At 46.6% G+C, this 18901-nt stretch overlaps 1 protein-coding gene across 11 annotated transcripts in view; it reads left to right on the top strand.

Moving 5' to 3' along the window:
• The window catches only part of TACC1 (transforming acidic coiled-coil containing protein 1), a 112855-nt gene extending 94658 nt beyond the window's left edge, over positions 1-18197 (top strand). For all 11 annotated transcript variants that reach the window (XM_033415062.2, XM_049704271.1, XM_049704272.1 and 8 more), the window contains 7 exons: positions 4788-4913; positions 7493-7569; positions 8941-8984; positions 10202-10362; positions 11120-11226; positions 12105-12225; positions 13296-18197. In XM_033415062.2, the coding sequence (XP_033270953.2) occupies positions 4788-4913; positions 7493-7569; positions 8941-8984; positions 10202-10362; positions 11120-11226; positions 12105-12225; positions 13296-13364 (705 nt within the window). In that variant the 3' untranslated portion in view covers positions 13365-18197. The remainder of the gene's footprint in view (positions 1-4787; positions 4914-7492; positions 7570-8940; positions 8985-10201; positions 10363-11119; positions 11227-12104; positions 12226-13295) is intronic.
• Positions 18198-18901: the final 704 nt, after the last annotated feature.

Here is an 18901-nt window from a genome sequence, read left to right as displayed (position 1 = left end):
TTCCTCTTTGCTTAAACCCTTCCGTTGGCTTCCCTTGTCTGTAGGCTGAGCTCAGACTCTGCTGTGGCCTCTGCGGCTTTCTACGCCGCCCCTGCCTCCTTCCCACGCCAGACCCTTGCCCAGCCAAACGGGCTTTGGTTCACTGCTGTGGGCCCGCCCCTTGGAGGTACTTTCTCTTCTCCCCGCCTGCCCCACGGGTTGGGACCGTGACTGTGTGCTGGCCCCTGTACCCCAGCACTGGCCACAGTGAACATGGCTGGACACAGGAGCCAGTACATCAGGAGTACAGAGGAGGTGCAGAATCGTAGACGTGTGGCTTTGAGACATCTGTGAGACCAGCTTCTCGGTTCACATTTCCCATAGACAGTGAGAAGCACACAGCGTGAGCTCAGGAAAGGTCAGGGTTGGCTTCAGTAGATCTGAGCGCCCTTAGGACACAGGGCATAGTTGAAGCTGAAGGATTAGGTGAAGTTGTGACAGAAACGTTCTGAACCTGGATCCACAGTAAGAATACACTTTGCATCCTGGCTCGTAGGTACGTATGGCACATCTCAACACACGCGTTTGTATTGTTATCAAACAAATTGCACAGAACAGTATCTGCCTCTCTTCCTGTGGCTCACTCTGATGTCTTCTATTCTATTTCATTTATTTTAATGCACGTTGCTTGTCCTAGTAACCGTTCTCGTGACTCACCGTTGGACTGCAACCCACGGTGTCTCCCTGGAGGACACAGAGTAAGGGACGTAAGGGTGGGCAAGGGAGCCGTGGGCGCCGGGCAGAAGGAGGACATGCACACAGGGGCCAGGGACTTGGAGCGTGGTCCCCTGTCAGGAGCATTACACAGCAGTGACGGTGGTCTCCGGGAGCCAGGTCTTGTAGTCATTCCCAGCACAGCCACCGTGGCTGATGACACAGTCACTTTGAGGAGCCACTGAGGCCACCATTCTGCAAGTAGTGAAGTGTCCCCCGCATCTGTGGGAGGGGGTCCTTCCCACAAAAGGATGAGACTCCACCCTCCGCTCCCCAAACTGCCTGGTCATGCCCTTAGGGAAACCAGTTTCCTGTGACGTTTTCCAGGTACTGTGGGAGCATCGTCTAGTCTTTTCTGTGTGTAAAAATGGCAAAGGGATGGTCGAAGGCTGTGTTGAGGGGCCCAGGCACTGGTCTGCAGATTGGGGAGGTTTAACCCACGTTCTTGAAACGCCCCGGTTACGCTTGCACATTCCCCAGTTATTCATCCACAGAGTTAGCCCCACCTCCCTGCCTCGGCAGGGGGGTTGTGAAGATGCGGGGAAGGGGTAACGTGCAAGGCAGAGCAAGAAAGCCGTGAGCTGCTGTGTGGTGGCGTGACGTTGGCGGGAAAGCTCGGGGAGAGCGGGAGAGAGAAGATGGGGGAAGCCTTGTCTCCAGAGCCCCCTGCAAAGACCACGTCCTGGGTTGTCATCTTTGAACGGTAACTCCAGTTGAACTTGCAGAAGTAAATTAATTTCTACTTCCTACTTTCTTAGAACGCTGAATCAGCATTGCATAAAGAACTTGCAATATTCAAAACACTGACTAAGAAGTCTGTTTAGGGCTTCCCTGGTGGCGCAGTGGTTGAGAGTCCACCTGCCGATTCAGGGGACACGGGTTCGTGTCCCGGTCCGGGAAGATCCCGCATGCTGCGGAGCGGCTGGGCCCGTGAGCCATGGCCGCTGAGCCTGCGTGTCCGGAGCCTGTGCTCTGCAGCGGGAGGGGCCACAACAGTGAGGGGCCCGCGTACCGCAAAAAAAAAGAAGTCTGTTTAGTCTAGCCTGTGCCTCTGTATGCCTCTGGGTGTTGCTCTGAAGGGCATTCCTGTTGCAGTCTCTGCCCAGCACCAGGGGGCGGCCAGGGCCAAGTAACTTAAGATCGGAGGGTGGTCATCTCTCCTTTCAGCTGCTGGTCTACAGCATCTTTCACTTAGGAGTCAATCTGCTATTTTTTCAAAGAAATCTTAAACTTCTCAAAAGTTGAGTTCACTTGGCTTTTCCAGTGTGTCTCCGTTAGAAGTGGCAGGGGGGACACTGCTCTAACAGGTTCAAGGACAAATGGGATGAGCCTGACAGATTAGGGATCCTGATTTCTCTCATCGCAAGGACGCGAGCAGAGAATTACTTTGTGACATCTGCGCTCACTGTGAACTTACAGCCAAGACTCCCCTGGGTCCCACTGTCTGTAGACAGGTCTTTGTGGGTCCTCAAGGGTGAATGCTTTGTGGGACAGGGAGAAAGACCAGGGGATGTGAAGCAGGACCCTTTTGGAAGGATGTGATTGATCTATTGGCTTAGCATCTTTATTAAACACGTACTAGATTGCCCAGCCCAGGAAGAGATGGTCAGGCCAGTTGTTGGTGATGGTAGATTCTGTAGGCTTTCTGTGCTGTTTGATAAACAGTATAAAGGACTGCGGAATGTAAAAAGCTAAATAAATCCTGGAGGACTGGAAAAGGCAGCTAAAATAGGCCACGGCTATAAATTCCTCGTAAGAGCTGCTGCATTTTGAGTCATGGGGCTTGTGGCGTCCGGCCAGGCAGAGGGAGTGGCCGGGAGAGCTGCCGGCTGCAGAGCCACTCGTCCAGGTGTATTTGTCCCCATCTAAGGCCTGATCTTCCAGCTCGGAACGCTGCCGCTTCCAGGCACCTCATTTGTTAGAGCGAAGTCGTTAAACAAGTGGGCGGACTGAATTCATTTATCCCCTCGAGGATGAGTGAGATGCAGACCTCCAGAACAGACAATATTTCCCTTACTAAGAAAACTTGTCTTATTTCCCAAACTCTCGCTAACGTGAGAGTCACGGAAGGCACAGGGGACCAGCTTCCCAGAGTTGATTTGTCTTAGGGATTCTGATTTAGAATAATAAAAACAAAAGACTGATTTAAAATGTAATAATTTAGAATCGGAAATGTGACGAGATGAACCAAATGTGTAGGCTGGACCTAGTAGGCAGGTTACACGGGAAGCAGGGTGGTTGGGAGGAGTCTTGATGGGCACTGTGGCACGGGAGGTGGGGGGATGAGTCAGATGTCCAGTGTGTCAGCGACCGACAGCAGACGATCACGATCTCATCCTTTCTGGGTCGGGAGTCCTGGGGCAGCTTCAGTGAGTGCCTCTGACTCGGGGTCTCTCCCCAGCCGCTCTCAGGGTACTGACCAGGGCTGGGGTCACCTCCAGGCTCAACTTGGGTGGATCTGCTTCCAAGCTGTCTCACTTGGCCATTGGCAGAGACGGTCGTTCCTTGCCACGTGGCCTCTCCACAGAGCTTCTCACAGCCAGAGCCTCTTTGTCAACGAGTGACACCGCATGACTTTACCACTTTCTGTGCTTTAGACGAGGGTCACTGGGTCCAGCCTAACTCAAGGGGAGGAGGCTACCCAAAAGGACTCGTACAGGGGGTGGGGTCATTGGGGGCCATGTTAGGGCTGCCGGCCCCTAGTAGCTTCTGGCTCTGGTGATGGAGCTCCCCCAGGATAGAAGGTGTTTCTGGGGGGCCTCGGGCTTCTGTCAGCATGGTGGGCTGGCCTCCCCCAGATGGTGCTGGAACGGGCACTGCCGGCTTGTGGCTTTTGCATTTTCCCTTTGCTGTGGCCTCAGCCAGGGGTTTGTCTATTGGACCCTTGGCTGCGGGCAGTGAAGATCGAGGTGAAATTTATGTGCATGTTCTTGAGCATTTTCTAGAGAGAGGGTGAGTCCCTAATGACCCTGAAAAGTTTAAAAACCACTGGTCTACATTGACCTTGGACTTCCTGTTCAAGCTCGATTCAAACAAGATACCAGAGCCCAATTGATTCCAGTCAGTAACTAATGAGTTATGCTGACATTGAAGATTATTAAGATTATTCCCTAATCCTAACCCTAACTCTAATAATTTTTTTAAAAAAAGATTCCCAGGTCACCTTGGCGGGCATTTTGGGTGTTATTAGATCAGCTTTTTCCCCCATTTATACAGAAAGTTAACATAGGTGGGAGGAAATAACCCCCAAAAATGCTTTTTAGGAAAAAAAATGGTACAAAGCCCACGTTCTTGTGAAAAACAAAATCGTAACTGAATGTGGCTCCCGGGAACCCAGGTTTATGGCAAAAATCAATCTGGCACCTCAGAAGGTGACATGTTGACGGAAGGGAACTGAAAACTCAGTGTCGGGAAGACCCAGGACATGGAAATGCAGCCCAGACCCTGGCGTCTGTGCACGTGACAACATCGCTGGGTCTCCACGTGCCAGCCCTCGGGGCCACTGAAATTCCCTGTGATCCTGAATCATCCCGGGGTGGGGTCAGAGTTCACATATATTTGCCATTTCTACCTGCTTAGGCCTGAAAGTCATTTTAGAAACATTTCCATCCAAAGCATCTATATGTAAAAAGGTTGACACTTTTCTGGGAATTTATTTACATGGAACACATCATCCCCAGAGATCCACAGGTTCACGAGACATTAACCACAGATGGTTTTCTCTTTTATGCACATGACTCTCTGGTGACTGACCTCTGTAATTACACTGTCTCCTTTTTGGATGAGAAGAAAACTTCTCTAGGCCGTCCGTTAAAACAGAAGCTAAGACCTCCCTGATATTCATTAGAACGGGTTTTCCTTCAGATCGTACTGTAACTAGGTGTTTTCTTTTTAAGCTTCCCCTGCTGTTTTTTCCCCTTGAAACGTGTTTTTTAAAGGGTGTGATCGGTTTCTTCAGGAGGAAGTTATCAGAGGATATTTGGGGTTAAGAAGCTGAAGAGCGGACGTCTTACCTGTGCCCTCTCCCCCAACAGGCACTACTGGAGTCCCTGGGGGAGAAGGGCCCTGTGTCCGTGGCCTGTGGAGGGGAGAGCCCGCTGGACGGCATCTGCCTCAGTGAATCAGACAAGACCGCCGTGCTCACCCTGATACGAGAAGAGGTAAAGGCTTCCTCGCTGCGTCCACTCTGGCTCCGTTTCTTTGTAAAGCCCGTGTGCCAGTGGGTAGCTTCCATCTCTGCTGGCTTGAGTTCTTTCTCCCCAGCTGGAAGTCCCTGTTTCCTCCACTTGTAGCTCGTATCAAGGGCTCCCTGTAAAACGCCTCGCTGGAGCTGGATTCCTGGCCTCCTGGTATCCAGAGGGCAAAGCTGACACTTGGAAACATCCTTGAGAACTTTTGTGCACTTCTTTATCTTTTAGCCCTGAAGTTTTACGTATCGCATTTTGCCAACTTTACCCACGTATGTAACTAAATCAGCACCTTCATTTCACAGAGGATATATGCTCGTGCCTAAAAGTTTCTTAAATTCTAGACTTGCAGGAATATAACATTGTTTCCTACCTTCATCCATTCTTTTTTTTCTTGTTTTTTTTCCTTTCAGAGTTATTTTATTCAGAAACAAGCAATTATAAATATACGTGTCTTTTCTTCCCTCTTTTAGACAAATGGTAGAATACTGCATATACCATTCTGTACCTTGCTTTTCTCACTTAAAAATACATCGTGGTGATCATTCTGTATTAGTATTTAATGCATGCCTACTTCTTTGTCTTTTTATAAATTTATTTATTTATTATTATTATTTTTTATTTATTTATTTTATCGATTTATTTTTTTGGCTGCATTGGGTCTTCGTTGCTGCGCGCGGGCTTTCTCTAGTTGCAGCAAGCGGGGGCTACTCTTCATTGCGGTGCGCGGGCTTCTCATTGCGGTGCGCGGGCTTCTCATTGCGGTGGCTTCTCTTGTTGCAGAGTATGGGCTCTAGGTGCACAGGCTTCAGGAGTTGTGGCTCGTGGGCTCAGGAGTTGTGGCTCGCGGGCTCTAGAGCGCAGGCTCAGTCATTGTGGCGCACGGGCTTAGTTGCTCCGCAGCATGTGGGATCTTCCCAGACCAGGGTTCGAACCCGTGTCCCCTGCATTGGCAGGCAGATTCTTAACCACTGCGCCACCAGGGAAGCCCGCATGCCTACTTCTTTTTCACATCTGTGTAGTGTCCCACAGCCAAATTGGGTCATCAGGGACTTAAGTTCTTGCCATTTCATCCTCAGTGTACTGGCCTGTCCCCTTCAATGTCATAGGTCAGCTCCCCTCATGGTCCTAAGATGGCTGCTGCAGCTCCGTGCTTCACACTGCAGACATCAATGCCTAGCATTAGAAAACGTCTAATTCTCGCCATTCACCTCTCTTTAGGAGCACAGTCCTCTTTTTTAGGACTTTCCCAAAAGTCCCCAGCAGACTTCCTCTCACATCTTAATGCCTATAATCCCTTCATCCATTCTTTAATTAAAGAACTCAACTCTCGAATCCCTGTATCGTGTTTATTGAACATCTTCTGTTCAAAATAGATCTCTGCTAGGCCTTTCCTGGGTGATCTGGAAAATATGAAAGATACTGTTAGCTACCATTAGTTACCTCCCTCCTCTGTTGTGTTTCTCTGCTGTAGTTTATGTGTTTGGTTTGTGTGTTTCTTGATGATTCCACCTTTTTTTTTAAGAAGGTAATTCCCTCCGTGTAGTGACTTATATAATTTTTATAATATAATGAGAGTGGTTAAGTACCTCTGACCTAGGTCTTTCGAACTGTTAAAACATAGCAATAAGTTAGTAATTAGGGGTGTCAGCTAGTCCTGTTGTCAAAACAGGCGCTGTGGTAAGGAGGCCCCTACAAAATCCTGTAAATGAGAAAAATGACTTTTTCTTTCTCCTGAGAGTTAAAACTCTAAGAGGACCACCAGATGCATCGAAGATGTGCCTGACCCCCTGAAGCAGACAGGTTGGCTTCTAGTTCTTGAGATCCTGATAGATGGCACCAAAATAAAGATTGTACCAACTAGAAAGAAGCACAGAGAAGTGTAATCACAGGAGAACGATAGGTGCCCATCTGAGCTCTGTGCAGGGCAAATGGCATTTGAGGCCATGAATTTAGAGTGTTTCTCTCCGGTTAGCACGAGCCTCCCAAACGCAGCAATATGGGTTCTGGTCCGGCGAGTGAGATCTTGCCAACGGTGAGATGGATGCCTCTGCCCGGAGGAACGTCGGGGCCCTATTCTGACCCAATCTGAAATCTCTGCAGAATGAGACTGTCCGGCCAGGCCAACGTCCCCCGCTCTGATTTGGTGTCAGTCTCATTTCTCAGCCTAGTTAAATTGGTGCTGTGGCGTCACCCTTTGTTAAGATGAGTCTCTGCCAGACAGATGGCTCAGCTGTTGGCGTCCTGACCCAGCAGGGTTCTGGGCCGATAGCCAGACCCTGGACCGAGCTGGAGATGGTAATAACCACTTGCAGCTTTCCTGGGAGAGGTTCTGGTCACCTTCGTCCCGGTGACCACGTTCCAGCATCGTCTGCAGCCGAGAGCACCTCCCCAGTGTCATGAGCGTTATACACGAATGGTGAGGGTTTTTTTATTCCTATTGTAGATTGACTCCCTTCAGATGGACCTGGTTGTGTATTGTTTTCAGGCTCTAGTCTTAAATTCAAGACATTGAGTAGGTGAAACCAAGCTTTATCTCCACTATAATCTAGATAATCACTAAAGAGATGGAAGCAAGCGAATGGAAGAAAAAATACGAAGAAACCCGACAAGAAGTCTTGGAGATGAGGTTAGAGTGGAGGTCTGGGGGAGGGGTGGGTACCTTTATGCATTTTTAGATTTAATACAAAGGAAGTGATGACAGTATTTGCTTACACAGAACCAGCTGTTGAGAACTCCAGGGCTTTGCTATTTGCACCTTGATTTGTGACTGATGGGGTCATTTCCTGAGGATTGCCGACCAGTTATTGTATTCAAACGCTGTAGCTCATTTTGGGTTGTTCAGAACATTGCAAATAAGCAGAACCCACATAATTCTTGTCCTTTGAAAAGACCAATTTGTGCAAAAATATCCATTTGATATTTGATATAAGAACAGAAATACAGAGATTTATTGACATACTCAACTACGGAAACACTATAATTTCTAAAACGAATTATACGTGGTAGCTTCAGATTTCACAACCACGGAATAGATTATAAAAAGCATGTTAACAGGAAACAAAACTGACTTTACACTGAAATCTTTTTATATTTGCTGCTCACCCCCTAGAGTTAGGAGCTGTGAAATAGCCGAAGATGGCATCAAAGCCTGGGGAGCATAACTGATCTACAAACTGTGCAGTCGGCACTTGAATGACTAAGAAACATTTTAAATATGTCCACTCTAATTTGTGGCTCTTGTATTATTTGGTTCTTTGAGCATTTACCGGGTGTAAGTCCCTGTGCTGGCATGGTGGGGAGGACGGCACGGCCCCTGACCTCGGGGAGCTTACAGCAGCCATCGTAAGAACTTGGATGCAGGGTCAGCGTGATGGGCGCCACCCGTGAGGGGCGGGGGAGTGGTCACTTCTCACGATGGGGGATGAGGTCACAGGGAGGGGCACCCGTCACGGGGCAGGATCAGGAAAGCACTGCACTTCCCTAAAAGAAAGGTTAACACGACAGGGCAATCTTTAAACCTCTTTGAACACCTAGAATACTTCTGGAATTGGGACAATCAAATAAAACCCGGATCTGAATCAGAGGGGACCCACTACCTGTAAGAGTGGTTTGGGGCCAGGGGAAGCCTGAACTCAGGTCAGGTCTCTTAGGAAGAGCCCCAAGAATGTCATTAACTTATTTTGTAAAAGATTCCCTTCTCTAAGCAGAATTCACGTATTGCCTTGGGGTCATTCACGCAAGTGCAAAGAAAAGGTGGAGGCAGTTGTTTCTGTAAATAGAACAAAAACCTGGTTAAACAAAATCTCAAGAAAAACCTTTCTGAACATTAACAAATCTTAGTTTAAGCGTCAAAAAAGGAGAGCCCCAAAGCAGGTAACTGGGTTATGTAAGTTTGTCAGTACATGTTAACGTGTTTAATTGTTTGGGGCAGCGTTTCTCCAACTTCCGTTGTTAGTAAAATTCTCTTCTGATAAGAGTTTCTGTTTGTTTGTTTAAGGAAAATTGTGGCTGAGTATGAGAAGACCATTGCCCAAATGATCGGTAAGGAAGTTTTTTTCTAGGGTACGAGCCATGGGATCCAAAGGTGATCTTCAGATCAGAATATAAACGTCAGTTTGTCCATCCCGGAGATACAAGCGATTCTTATTATTTGCAGTAGTTGATGAAGTTGCCCAAACACTGAATTAGCCGATACTGAATCACTGATCCTCAGGAAAGCTTGCCTTATGGGTGTTTCTGTCTAAAGACACCTTATTTAAGGTATACTGCTGACTCATTAATGTTGAGCTCACGGCCAGTTCACGCCAGTTCATGCCAGGACAGAGCTCATCTCACACGTGTTTTCCCCCTAAGACACCTCCAGCCCTGTGGCTCTTAGGACACGAGACAGCCCTGCGGTCTAGGCTTGGGGCCCATTTCAAAATCCCCAACAGGAAGCACAAAAATGCCAAAAACGTGGCCCTAAGTAGACTGAAAAGGACACTTGTTTGCAGCATGAAACGAGGCAGAGCGTCGCCTTGTCCGGCTTCAGCCGAGAGCGTGCCCGGCAGGTGACTCCAGTTCTCTGCCGTTCCACGCGTGTCCCCGAACGGCCGGGGCGCACCACACATACTGATCTGGGGGCTACACATAGAAATAGCGAGCAGGGAATCTGCAGATAATGGGGATCACTGTCGTTAGGTTCCTTTTAGAGGACGGCAGACACTCGAGTTCCAGCACCAGGGTGGGCGGCCTCACCTCGTCCTTCGTACCCCCGGGGGGACGTCTCTGCTCCATGCAGCGGCCCCACTCCGCTGCAGGTGGTGCTTTCCCTGCGCCAGACCCATCGATGCCTTTAGAAAAGGACAGCGCTTCACCCTCCTGCACTGCATTTAGAATCTCTTGTAGCCTCTGTTGTAAGGACCGACTCCCTAAGTCAGTCAGGTCTTCCTGCATTAACTTAGGCGGCGAGACGGTATTTTCTGCCGTCCGCATCACCCGACGCCTGGGTAGACGCACGGCTCACGCCCTCAGCTCCTCTGGGTCTCCGCTCCCGTCTGTCCTCTGGCAGAGACTGCTCACCCCTCTTTCCCGGCTGTGTTTCCCCTGCCCCGACCTGTCACCATGTCTCCCCCCCCAGAAAGTCAGTCCTTGAGGGTGGAACCTTTGTTACCTTACCTGCTGGGTTCCCCAACCCAGCGTACTGCCTGGTGGCTCGGGAGGGCGGCTGTGCGCTGTGTGTTGAGAGAACGTGCGTTGCTTCTGATCATGACTCACAGAAGATGAACAGAGGACGAGTATGACCTCTCAGAAGAGCTTCCAGCAGCTGACCATGGAGAAGGAGCAGGCCCTGGCCGACCTAAACTCGGTGGAAAGGTCCCTCTCCGACCTGTTCAGGAGATACGAGAACCTGAAAGGCGTCCTGGAAGGGTTCAAGAAGGTAGCCCGTCCTTTGCCTTCTGCCTCCCTGGTGGTGTGTCTTCTTGATAAGGGGTCTTCAAACGCACGTGCCAGAGGTGCAGGTGGCCTAAAACAGGGAATTGGGGCCCCTGGGTGGCGTGTCTTGGTCATTCCTCCCCTGGGTCAGGTCAGTAAGCCTTGGACACGACCAGAGTGTGGCACGGAGTGTAAGAACCGTGGGACCCTCAGACTTAGGAGAATTCTAGAAATGTTCTTTTTGATTATTCACCAATTTAATGTTAGTAAAAGTAAAAGGGAGTCAAGCCATAGCACTGAAAAATACAGGCTGCATATTCTGGAAGAAAGTAGGTGTAAAGTTTCAAATTTAGTATAAGTGGGCATATTGATTTGATCTGGTTGTACACCGTCACTAAGACACATTTATAGCAGTGAACACTTTTTTTTTTCTCATATTAACCATAAAAATGACTGTCCGGTTTGTCTAAAATGGGGATCAGATTGCCCTTCAGTTTTGAATATCTGCCCTTCCTAAAGCAGGTGTGTCAGTGTAACTTACTGTATGACTTGAAAGTTAATACATGAAGTTATCTACAGTTTCTTCAGTGAGAATTATTTGTGCCTGTTTCAAACTACCATGGAGTCTTATTTGGAGGCATCTGAATGTATTAGGTTTTTTCATTTTTTTTTTAACGAAAACCCTGATATGTGGCATGTTACTAGTAGAAGGAAAACAAAATGACTTGTTTCTTTCATTTTAAATTGTCACTTGGGAACAGAATGAAGAAGCCTTGAAAAAATGTGCTCAGGATTACTTAGCCAGAGTTAAACAAGAGGAGCAGCGGTACCAGGCCCTGAAAGTCCATGCGGAGGAAAAACTGGACAAGTAAGAGCTTGTGCATGAGAATTTCACTTTTCGTGATGTTGTGGGAAGATTGACAGAGAAAAAAAAAATCACTACTTTGCAATTCCAGGTTGCACTTGTGTGTACCTGGGTGTCTTATTTAGTTTTTTGAATAGGTGGACTCTTCACAAGATTCAGACATTAAAAAGAATAAAAAAATACAGTCTCTCCCTCCCACTCTCTCCCCCTCCCAATGGGTTCCCACCTCTTTCCTCACCCCAGGAAATCATTCTTTTATCCTTCCAGACATCCTTTCCCCCCCACCCCAGCTGTATTGAGCTATAATTGACATAAGACATTGTGTAAGTTTAAGGTGTACAACACTGATTTGATACATTTACATACATATCACCATAGAGTTAGCTAATGCGCCATCATGTCACATAATTACCATTTTTTAAATGTGAGAATCTCCTTTTTTAATGGAGAGTTTTAATTAATAAAGTTGCTTGTAGGTCTGTGTTTCATAGATGCCAGTGGTTAGTATCCTGACTCATTGGCTGTGTTAATCCACAGAGATCCTACCTGTTGTTGTACTGGGTTAAAAAAAATCTAAGATTGTTGTAGAAACTGTCATGTGATTCTGTTTTCTGGTGGCATGTGAATGTTGAAGGGTCCCGTGTGCCTTTAAGGTCAATTCTGCCGTTGGTTTGCATCATGGAAATCTCCTTAGCAGTTGTGTGTAGATTGAATTTTTATAAATTAAAATTGAATTATATAGCTCACCAATTCCTCTTTTTCCTCTATGGTGGAGTCAGTTCGCCTAGTTCTGTGTCACAGGTGTCAGCGGTTAGCATCCCTATCGTGAGCCGCGACTGATGACAAACCATGTGCTTTTTGTCCCTTCGTTCCATAAACAGAGCCAATGAGGAGATTGCTCAGGTTCGAACAAAAGCAAAGGCTGAGAGCGCTGCTCTCCACGCGGGGCTCCGGAAAGAGCAGATGAAGGTGGAGTCCCTGGAAAGGGCCCTTCAGCAGAAGGTAAGAGGGGACCCACCGAGACATTTGTTTTTCCTCCTCGGCTGCAGCTCCCGTGTCGTCTGGATGAAAGGGGCTTATCTCTGCGCAGACGCTTCAATCCAGCTCCTTTGGGAAGTGACTCAGGTGGCAACAGATACTCCCAGGTGTATTAGTGGGACCTGGCCACAGGCAGGGTACAGAGAGGAGGTTGCATTAACTGAAGCTCAGAGGACCAAACGCTTAGGCTCCGAAGCTACCTATTTTCTCTTTCCGTTTTGTTTTTTTCTGTAATATAATATGTGAAGCCATCTTCCCCCTTCATCGCAATTTTCCCCTCCAGGGGGACATTTGGCAACGTCTGGGGGTATATTTGGTTGTCACGACTGGGAGATGTTACAGGCATCTAGTGGGTAGAGGCCAGAGGTGCTGCTAAACACCCTATGGTGCACAGGATGCGCCCCACACCAAGACTGGCCCTGCCCAGATGTGGTCGAGAAACTCTGCTACGGAAGTAAAAATGAGTGGTGATAACGATCCCCATTCTTTTGCTAATTAGTGACTCTTAGACTTCATTTTCCGTGCCTCTTAGTGTTTTTCTTACTGTGTCTCCAATCATGTTGTCAGGCCGGTGGCATCCATTCAGCCAGGGCAGGGGTTTTTATCATGGAGTCTGATAACCCCTGAGACAGTGGCCCCTGAGATACTTAGACTCTGGAATCCCAGGTCCCTGGGGATGCTCACGGATCAAGTGAGGCCCAGATACTTTTTTTTTCTTTTTTTTTTTTTTTACAAATACCCCCAAGTAATTCTTATGATAGCAAGGAAGTTTGACAAACTTCAAGGACAGACTTCAGAGGGCCAGTAATTACCCTTACCCCCTACTCAATATAAGCATAACTTTGTGAACACAAGACCATTTCTCAGGGGAGAAGGTATAGAGCTTTCCTTTCTTTAAAGGGTTTCTGGTGTAGAAAAGTTAAGAACCACTGAGTTGGGATGCCTAGGGAGGAGTATAGCCAGTCTGGGGACTATTTCACTGTGATCCGTTATCTCGGGACACAGACTGCATCATCACATCATTTATCTTTCAGAACCAAGAAATTGAAGAACTGACGAAAATCTGTGACGAGCTGATTGCAAAGCTGGGAAAGACGGACTGAGTTTCCCCTGTTAGCTCAGCAGATCTGCATTTGGCTGCTTCTCTCGTGACCACGATTATCTTGCCTTATCCAGGAATAATTGCCCCTTTGCAGAGAAAAAAAAAACAAAACCACGGAACTTTACAAAAGCACATACCTACCGCTGCCTGTCCCGCTTTGCTGCCGACGCACCCGCCCGGGAGGCGCCGCTGGAGGATTTACTGCGCAGCCGCTGAACAAGTGGCCTGACCGACCCGTCGGGCTCAGTGAGTCGGGCTCAGTGAGACGGGCTGCCCAGTCTGGGCGGGATTCTCTATCTTTGGTTTGTTTTAAAGTCATCTTTACTTTCCCCAGGTGCGTTCAGTGTATGATTTTATGGCTACTATTTGGGACCATATCCTGTCCACCACCTGTCTGGTTTTTTTAAAAATTTATTTCATCGTTTACATTTAATTTTCAATATTAGTGGTTTTATTTGAGGAGATGATTTGGCCTATTGTTACTTCCAGTTGAGTACCCATTTATACACACGCACTCTCTCTCACACACACGCATGCATGCACACACGCACGCATATTTATATATGCTGCTGGGTTTTGTTTTGGTTTTTTTCCCTGAAGCATAATCAAATAAGAACTTCTCTACAGAAGGGCATATTTCCATAAATGTAAAACCCTATTTTGAAACAGAGTCCTTTCTCAGAATGCCAACTTCAGAATTTGGGGGGTTGGGGAGGTGAAGCCCCCAGACTCCATGTCTGGCGTGACTCATAACCTCAGACTCAGGTGTCACATAAGGGAGACTGTCGGCCGTAGTGTCCTGTTGCCCCGTATTTCGATGCTCCTCAGCCTGGATGCAGGCGGCCCCTCTGGAGTTAGTCCTCAGGCCCAGGGCATCTACTTTGTGGGATCCCTCACAGCTGGGGTTCGGCAAGTCTGTCCTAGCGCCATCAGTCTCCTCCGCTTCCATTTGTTGCTCCAAGGTGACATTTGCTCTCTATTATCTCTCTATTTGGAATATGCAAAGGAAGTCTGCTTGTCAAAGGTTTAGATGATCTTATTTAATTAACCCCATTAGCAATCGTAAGGTGAAGCAAAAGTTGGATTTTTCCAAGTGTGATGCATTGTTCTTCAGACTTTTTTTCCCCAAAGGCAAAAAAAAAAAAACCTTGCAAACTTAAAGATAGTAGAATTTTCAACCAAATGGGCAGGAAAAAATCGTGCAAGCACTCCAAAAATCAGTGCGTTTTGAATATTTTTAAACCAAGGCCATTCGAAGACTGGAGGAGGGGAGTGAAGGGAGCAGATCCCACTCACAAAACCAAATTCCTCAGGCCGTTCCTGGGCTCCATTCAGAGTGGCGGGGCCCTTAACCCCCAACTGGAAATTTCCCGTGTGAACCCCGCCCACTTGATAGGCGAAACCAAATCCACACAGGTGTTTTAAAGCACTCTTTTGTCTTAATCTGAACACCCTGAGCGTCTTCACGGTGATACGCATTATCTCCAGTACACGTAAGTTTTCGTACTTTTCTTGTAAAACTACTGCATGACCCAACTTCAGCAATGAATTGTGCCTCGTGGAGACCCGCTCTAGCTCTTTCGAGATGACTTTTTCTTTAGCCGTGTACTGTTCACACGGTTGCAATCTTTAGCTCCAGGGAGGTCAGTAATGTCTTTTAAAGGCAGAAGTCCTGTTTAACCAATATGCATTTCTCACAATTGGTGCTTAGGCTGTATTTTAAAGCCTACCGTCTTAACATTTTGTACAAAAAAACCCAAGAACAACAGAAATGATCTGTGTTTGGAGAAGTGATGTGACAATCATTTGGGCCCTGAAAGCAGTCACGGGTTTGACGTGAGTGCCCTGCTACAGCCCTGTCCCTGGAGGAGCAGGTGTCTCCAGGCAGTGTGATTGCGGCCTCTTCCAATCCTCCATGACTAGAGAAACTCATTTTGCGTTTTGCAGAAAGAAACGTTGCTAAACCTTTTTGCTGCTGTGTTTTGGTGACATATCCATGTTTACCTGTTTTGTATTGCTCTGTTTGACGCATGAAAGGCTTAGTATAGGGGTCTCTGTTATAAACCTACAGTCCTCTCTTTTAGGTTTCTTGTGTATAAAAAGGGAAAGTAGCTGTGTGTTGAAACAGAGGTGACGACAGTCTTTCCCAAGCACACTGGTGAGCAGAGACCCCTTAAAACTAGACCCTAGGGAGTAAAGTTGCTGCACAAGGAAAACGAAAGGGTCCTTATTCAGTAATACTTGCTACTGGCCTCTCAGCTATGACCATTACAGGGAAATGGTCTTCCTTCTAATTGAACAGATGGATTTTCTCCAACAAGAAGAAACATGGAGCTTGTCCAGCTGGCAGACCAAGAGAATATACTGGGCAGAAAGAAGTATGTTTGTTTATTTTTTTAAAAACATAAGGGGGAGAAAGAAACTTGTAGTAATCTGGAGAGTAAGAATGTGGCCTAGAATTTTGCTTCAAAACATGGGCGGGGCCAAGTTACTCGTAAACTAGACAATAATACTCCCTATGACAAACATGAAGGGAAAATGAGAGGAAGCCACTGGCCTGGACGGTGGTTTGGGAACACGAGTGGTCTTGTTGAGGCTCTGGATCCAGAGCCATATCCTGAGTTTTTCATTTTGCCAAAGTATAGATGGATAGTCTTTACCTAAAAGTGTTTTAATTGGAGGATCTATTGGAAGACAGACTGCACAGTTTGTCACTTGGTTGGCTAGTCATTTGCAGTCAGACCTCCCCAAATTTACTTTATTTGGAGACACTCCTGGAAGCCAGCGACCTGCCCAGACCTTCTGTGAAACCGTCCTGGAAACACCGAGAAGCCCAGTTTGCTTGCGTGGCTTCTAGCATCTTCAGACCTAGTCCAGATTAGGAAGTGTAGAAGCATGTGATGGTGAAAAACTCTGAGGACCTGGCAGCCTTCCAAGCTGATCTGGAGTCCAAGGGAAGATTTACCTTTCGTTTTGGAGGATGGCTCAAGTTGAATCTTCTTTCCAGCCAGTTACCTTTTTTTACCTGTCCCACACTTTCTGCAACTCTCACACAAATACTTAGATACTTTAGTACCGGGCCTTGGATTCTTACTGACTGATTATAAGCCAGCAGAGTAAACTGCCCCAAATGTCCCTGGGCTCACTCAGTGCAGCCAGAGTGAAGCATTTTACTGAATGTTACTTTATGAAAGCATGTTACTTTCATTTTACTGAAAGGTAACAGAGGACTTGATGGCTCTAAAGCTCAAAATGGAGTTGTGATGAGCAGGCAATGGTGAGTCTGCGTGCACTAAATGGAAATGACTCAGCACGTCCTTTTTTAGTGGAGTAAAATCCCTAAAGCTCCCTTTTGTTTTCCTTTTGGTTTTTTGCTGCAGTTGGTAGCCATCTCATGAATTGTCCACGACCGGTGTCTCTCTTTGTAGTTTTGTGACCATGCAGGCTTGCTCTCGGACTTGGGTGGTTTCTTACTTTATCCTCTTGTTGGAAAGAGAGAAACTAGGTGTTTGAAGGACTAAATGATTCAAGCAAAGTGTTTTAGAGTAAAGATGTATATATTCTGAAGAATTTAAAAGATAGATTATTATTTGCTTGTTAAAGAACAAATAACAGTCTGGGAATCCCAGAATGTCAAGCCAAAAGTCTATAGGGTCATCTTCTTCAAAGATTTTCATAAAGAAGTATTTTAAGGAGACTTCTGTCTAAAAAGGTTTGACTGGCCTCCAGATTCCAGTGATTTGAAGAAAGCATCTTATCACTCAAACCTTGAGTCTCCCATGTAGTAAAGGCAAAGGAATGGTCATGATAGATCCTTCTGTCTAAGGATCTCCTCTGGAAGATTGTATGAACAACAATTTCCAGCGAAGACCCACCCCCTAGTGCCCAGAGCTAGCATTCTGGAGACTAAAGATTGCACTTTCCATAGTTTTTTCATCCAAATGCAATCCCATTTCTGTGCCTCTTAGCATGCAGTTAGATTTGGACAAGCAAGATTCCTAAGGAATGACTTTATTAACTATAATATGGTTACAGCTACTACATATATATACACACATATATATACACACTCTCGTTATAGTTGTACTATGGAGATGTCGCGTGCAATGCTGGCCTGTGACGGTCCGTCTAGCGCCCTGACTCAGCCGGCGGAGACCAGGCCTGGTGCTGAGGTGTGGTCTGAACCTTCCCTGTATCCATTCATCACTTTAGAACCTTGAAGATGCCACTTTCTGTCCCTCTGCCTTTTAGCGGCATCTGAAATCTGCTCCACAGAGAATCTCCCAGTCACGTTGTTAACTGATGCTCTGTGAATAATTTCCAAGGGGACATATAAAAATACGAGCTCCAAAACCAGCCCCCGACCCAGTGCAGGAAGGTCTGCAGATTTCACACGCTCAGCCTCAGGCTTGGTCCTTCCCACCCAGCGAGCCAGGATCCAGGCATTTCTTTGAAATCTCAGAGGTAGCAGCAACCTTTTCAGTGTCGCTTTTAGCAAGTGTGTGTTTGCCAATAGATACCCCTGTGTACTAACGTGCCAACAAGTAAATGTTAATTAATTGCACATCTGCTTCCACTGTGTCCCCACGGGTGCCACAAAGTGTGTGAGGAGCCTCGTCCAGAGGAATCTAACGCTGCATTGACTACTGCTATCAGGATTGTGTTGTGTGGAATAAATCATCTACATAAATTTTATATGCACAAGTAATTTCCCTTTTATATGTCAGGTAAATATTTGTAAAAGTTATACTCACACAAATGAAATTATTATAATGATTACTAATATATTTTTTCCATGTTTCATTGCCTGAATAAAAACTGTTTATCACTGTTAGATGTGGCTGTGTGGAGACATTTTTTTTCCTGGTTATAAGTCACAATCCCCAATTGTGAAAATTCATGACAGCCTCACTTTCATGGGCTCCATATTTCAATCTAAAAATACAAAAGATGACATTTTCGCTACATTCATTTTGTGGGACTTTATGCATTTGGTTAGGTGTGTAATTGAAAACAAAACAAACTTTGGAATTCAGACCTTGCCACATAAATTTCCATGCCTTTGCATCTATGCAAACAAAGTATTTAATTGGGTGCATCTTGGTTTTGCTTAACAGACTGCCTGTCTGCCTTGGCATATTTCAAGTCGTAAGAACCTCAGTCACCCCAAACTTTCCGACTCTTGAAGGACACATGATCAGCCAGAACTGTGTAAACATCGCAGCGCGGCCACAAAACATAGTTGACGTTTTATGTTTCTTCTAGGTTAATACCAGGAAAAATTTTTTCAGTACTAACCAGGCCAACTCTCCACTTAAGGGATAGGAGACTGGTCAGGAAATGTCATGCGTTTTATTACAGGAAAAGATAAATTAAGAGGCCAGTTAAGGCTCTATTTACAACTTAGGTGAGGATCCATTAAGGAAAATAAGAGCACTGTTAACTTTCTTACTGTTTCCTACATCGTAAGACATGGCAGCCTCTAAAGTTCTTAAAAAGAGTGTTTCCCGGGGCTTCCCTGGTGGCGCAGTGGTTGAG

Source organism: Orcinus orca, chromosome 21 (assembly GCF_937001465.1).
Source record: "Orcinus orca chromosome 21, mOrcOrc1.1, whole genome shotgun sequence".
Taxonomy (NCBI): Eukaryota; Metazoa; Chordata; class Mammalia; order Artiodactyla; family Delphinidae; genus Orcinus; species Orcinus orca.
The sequence above is the reverse complement of the archived record's forward strand: the minus strand, read 5'-3'. Positions and strand labels throughout refer to the sequence as shown.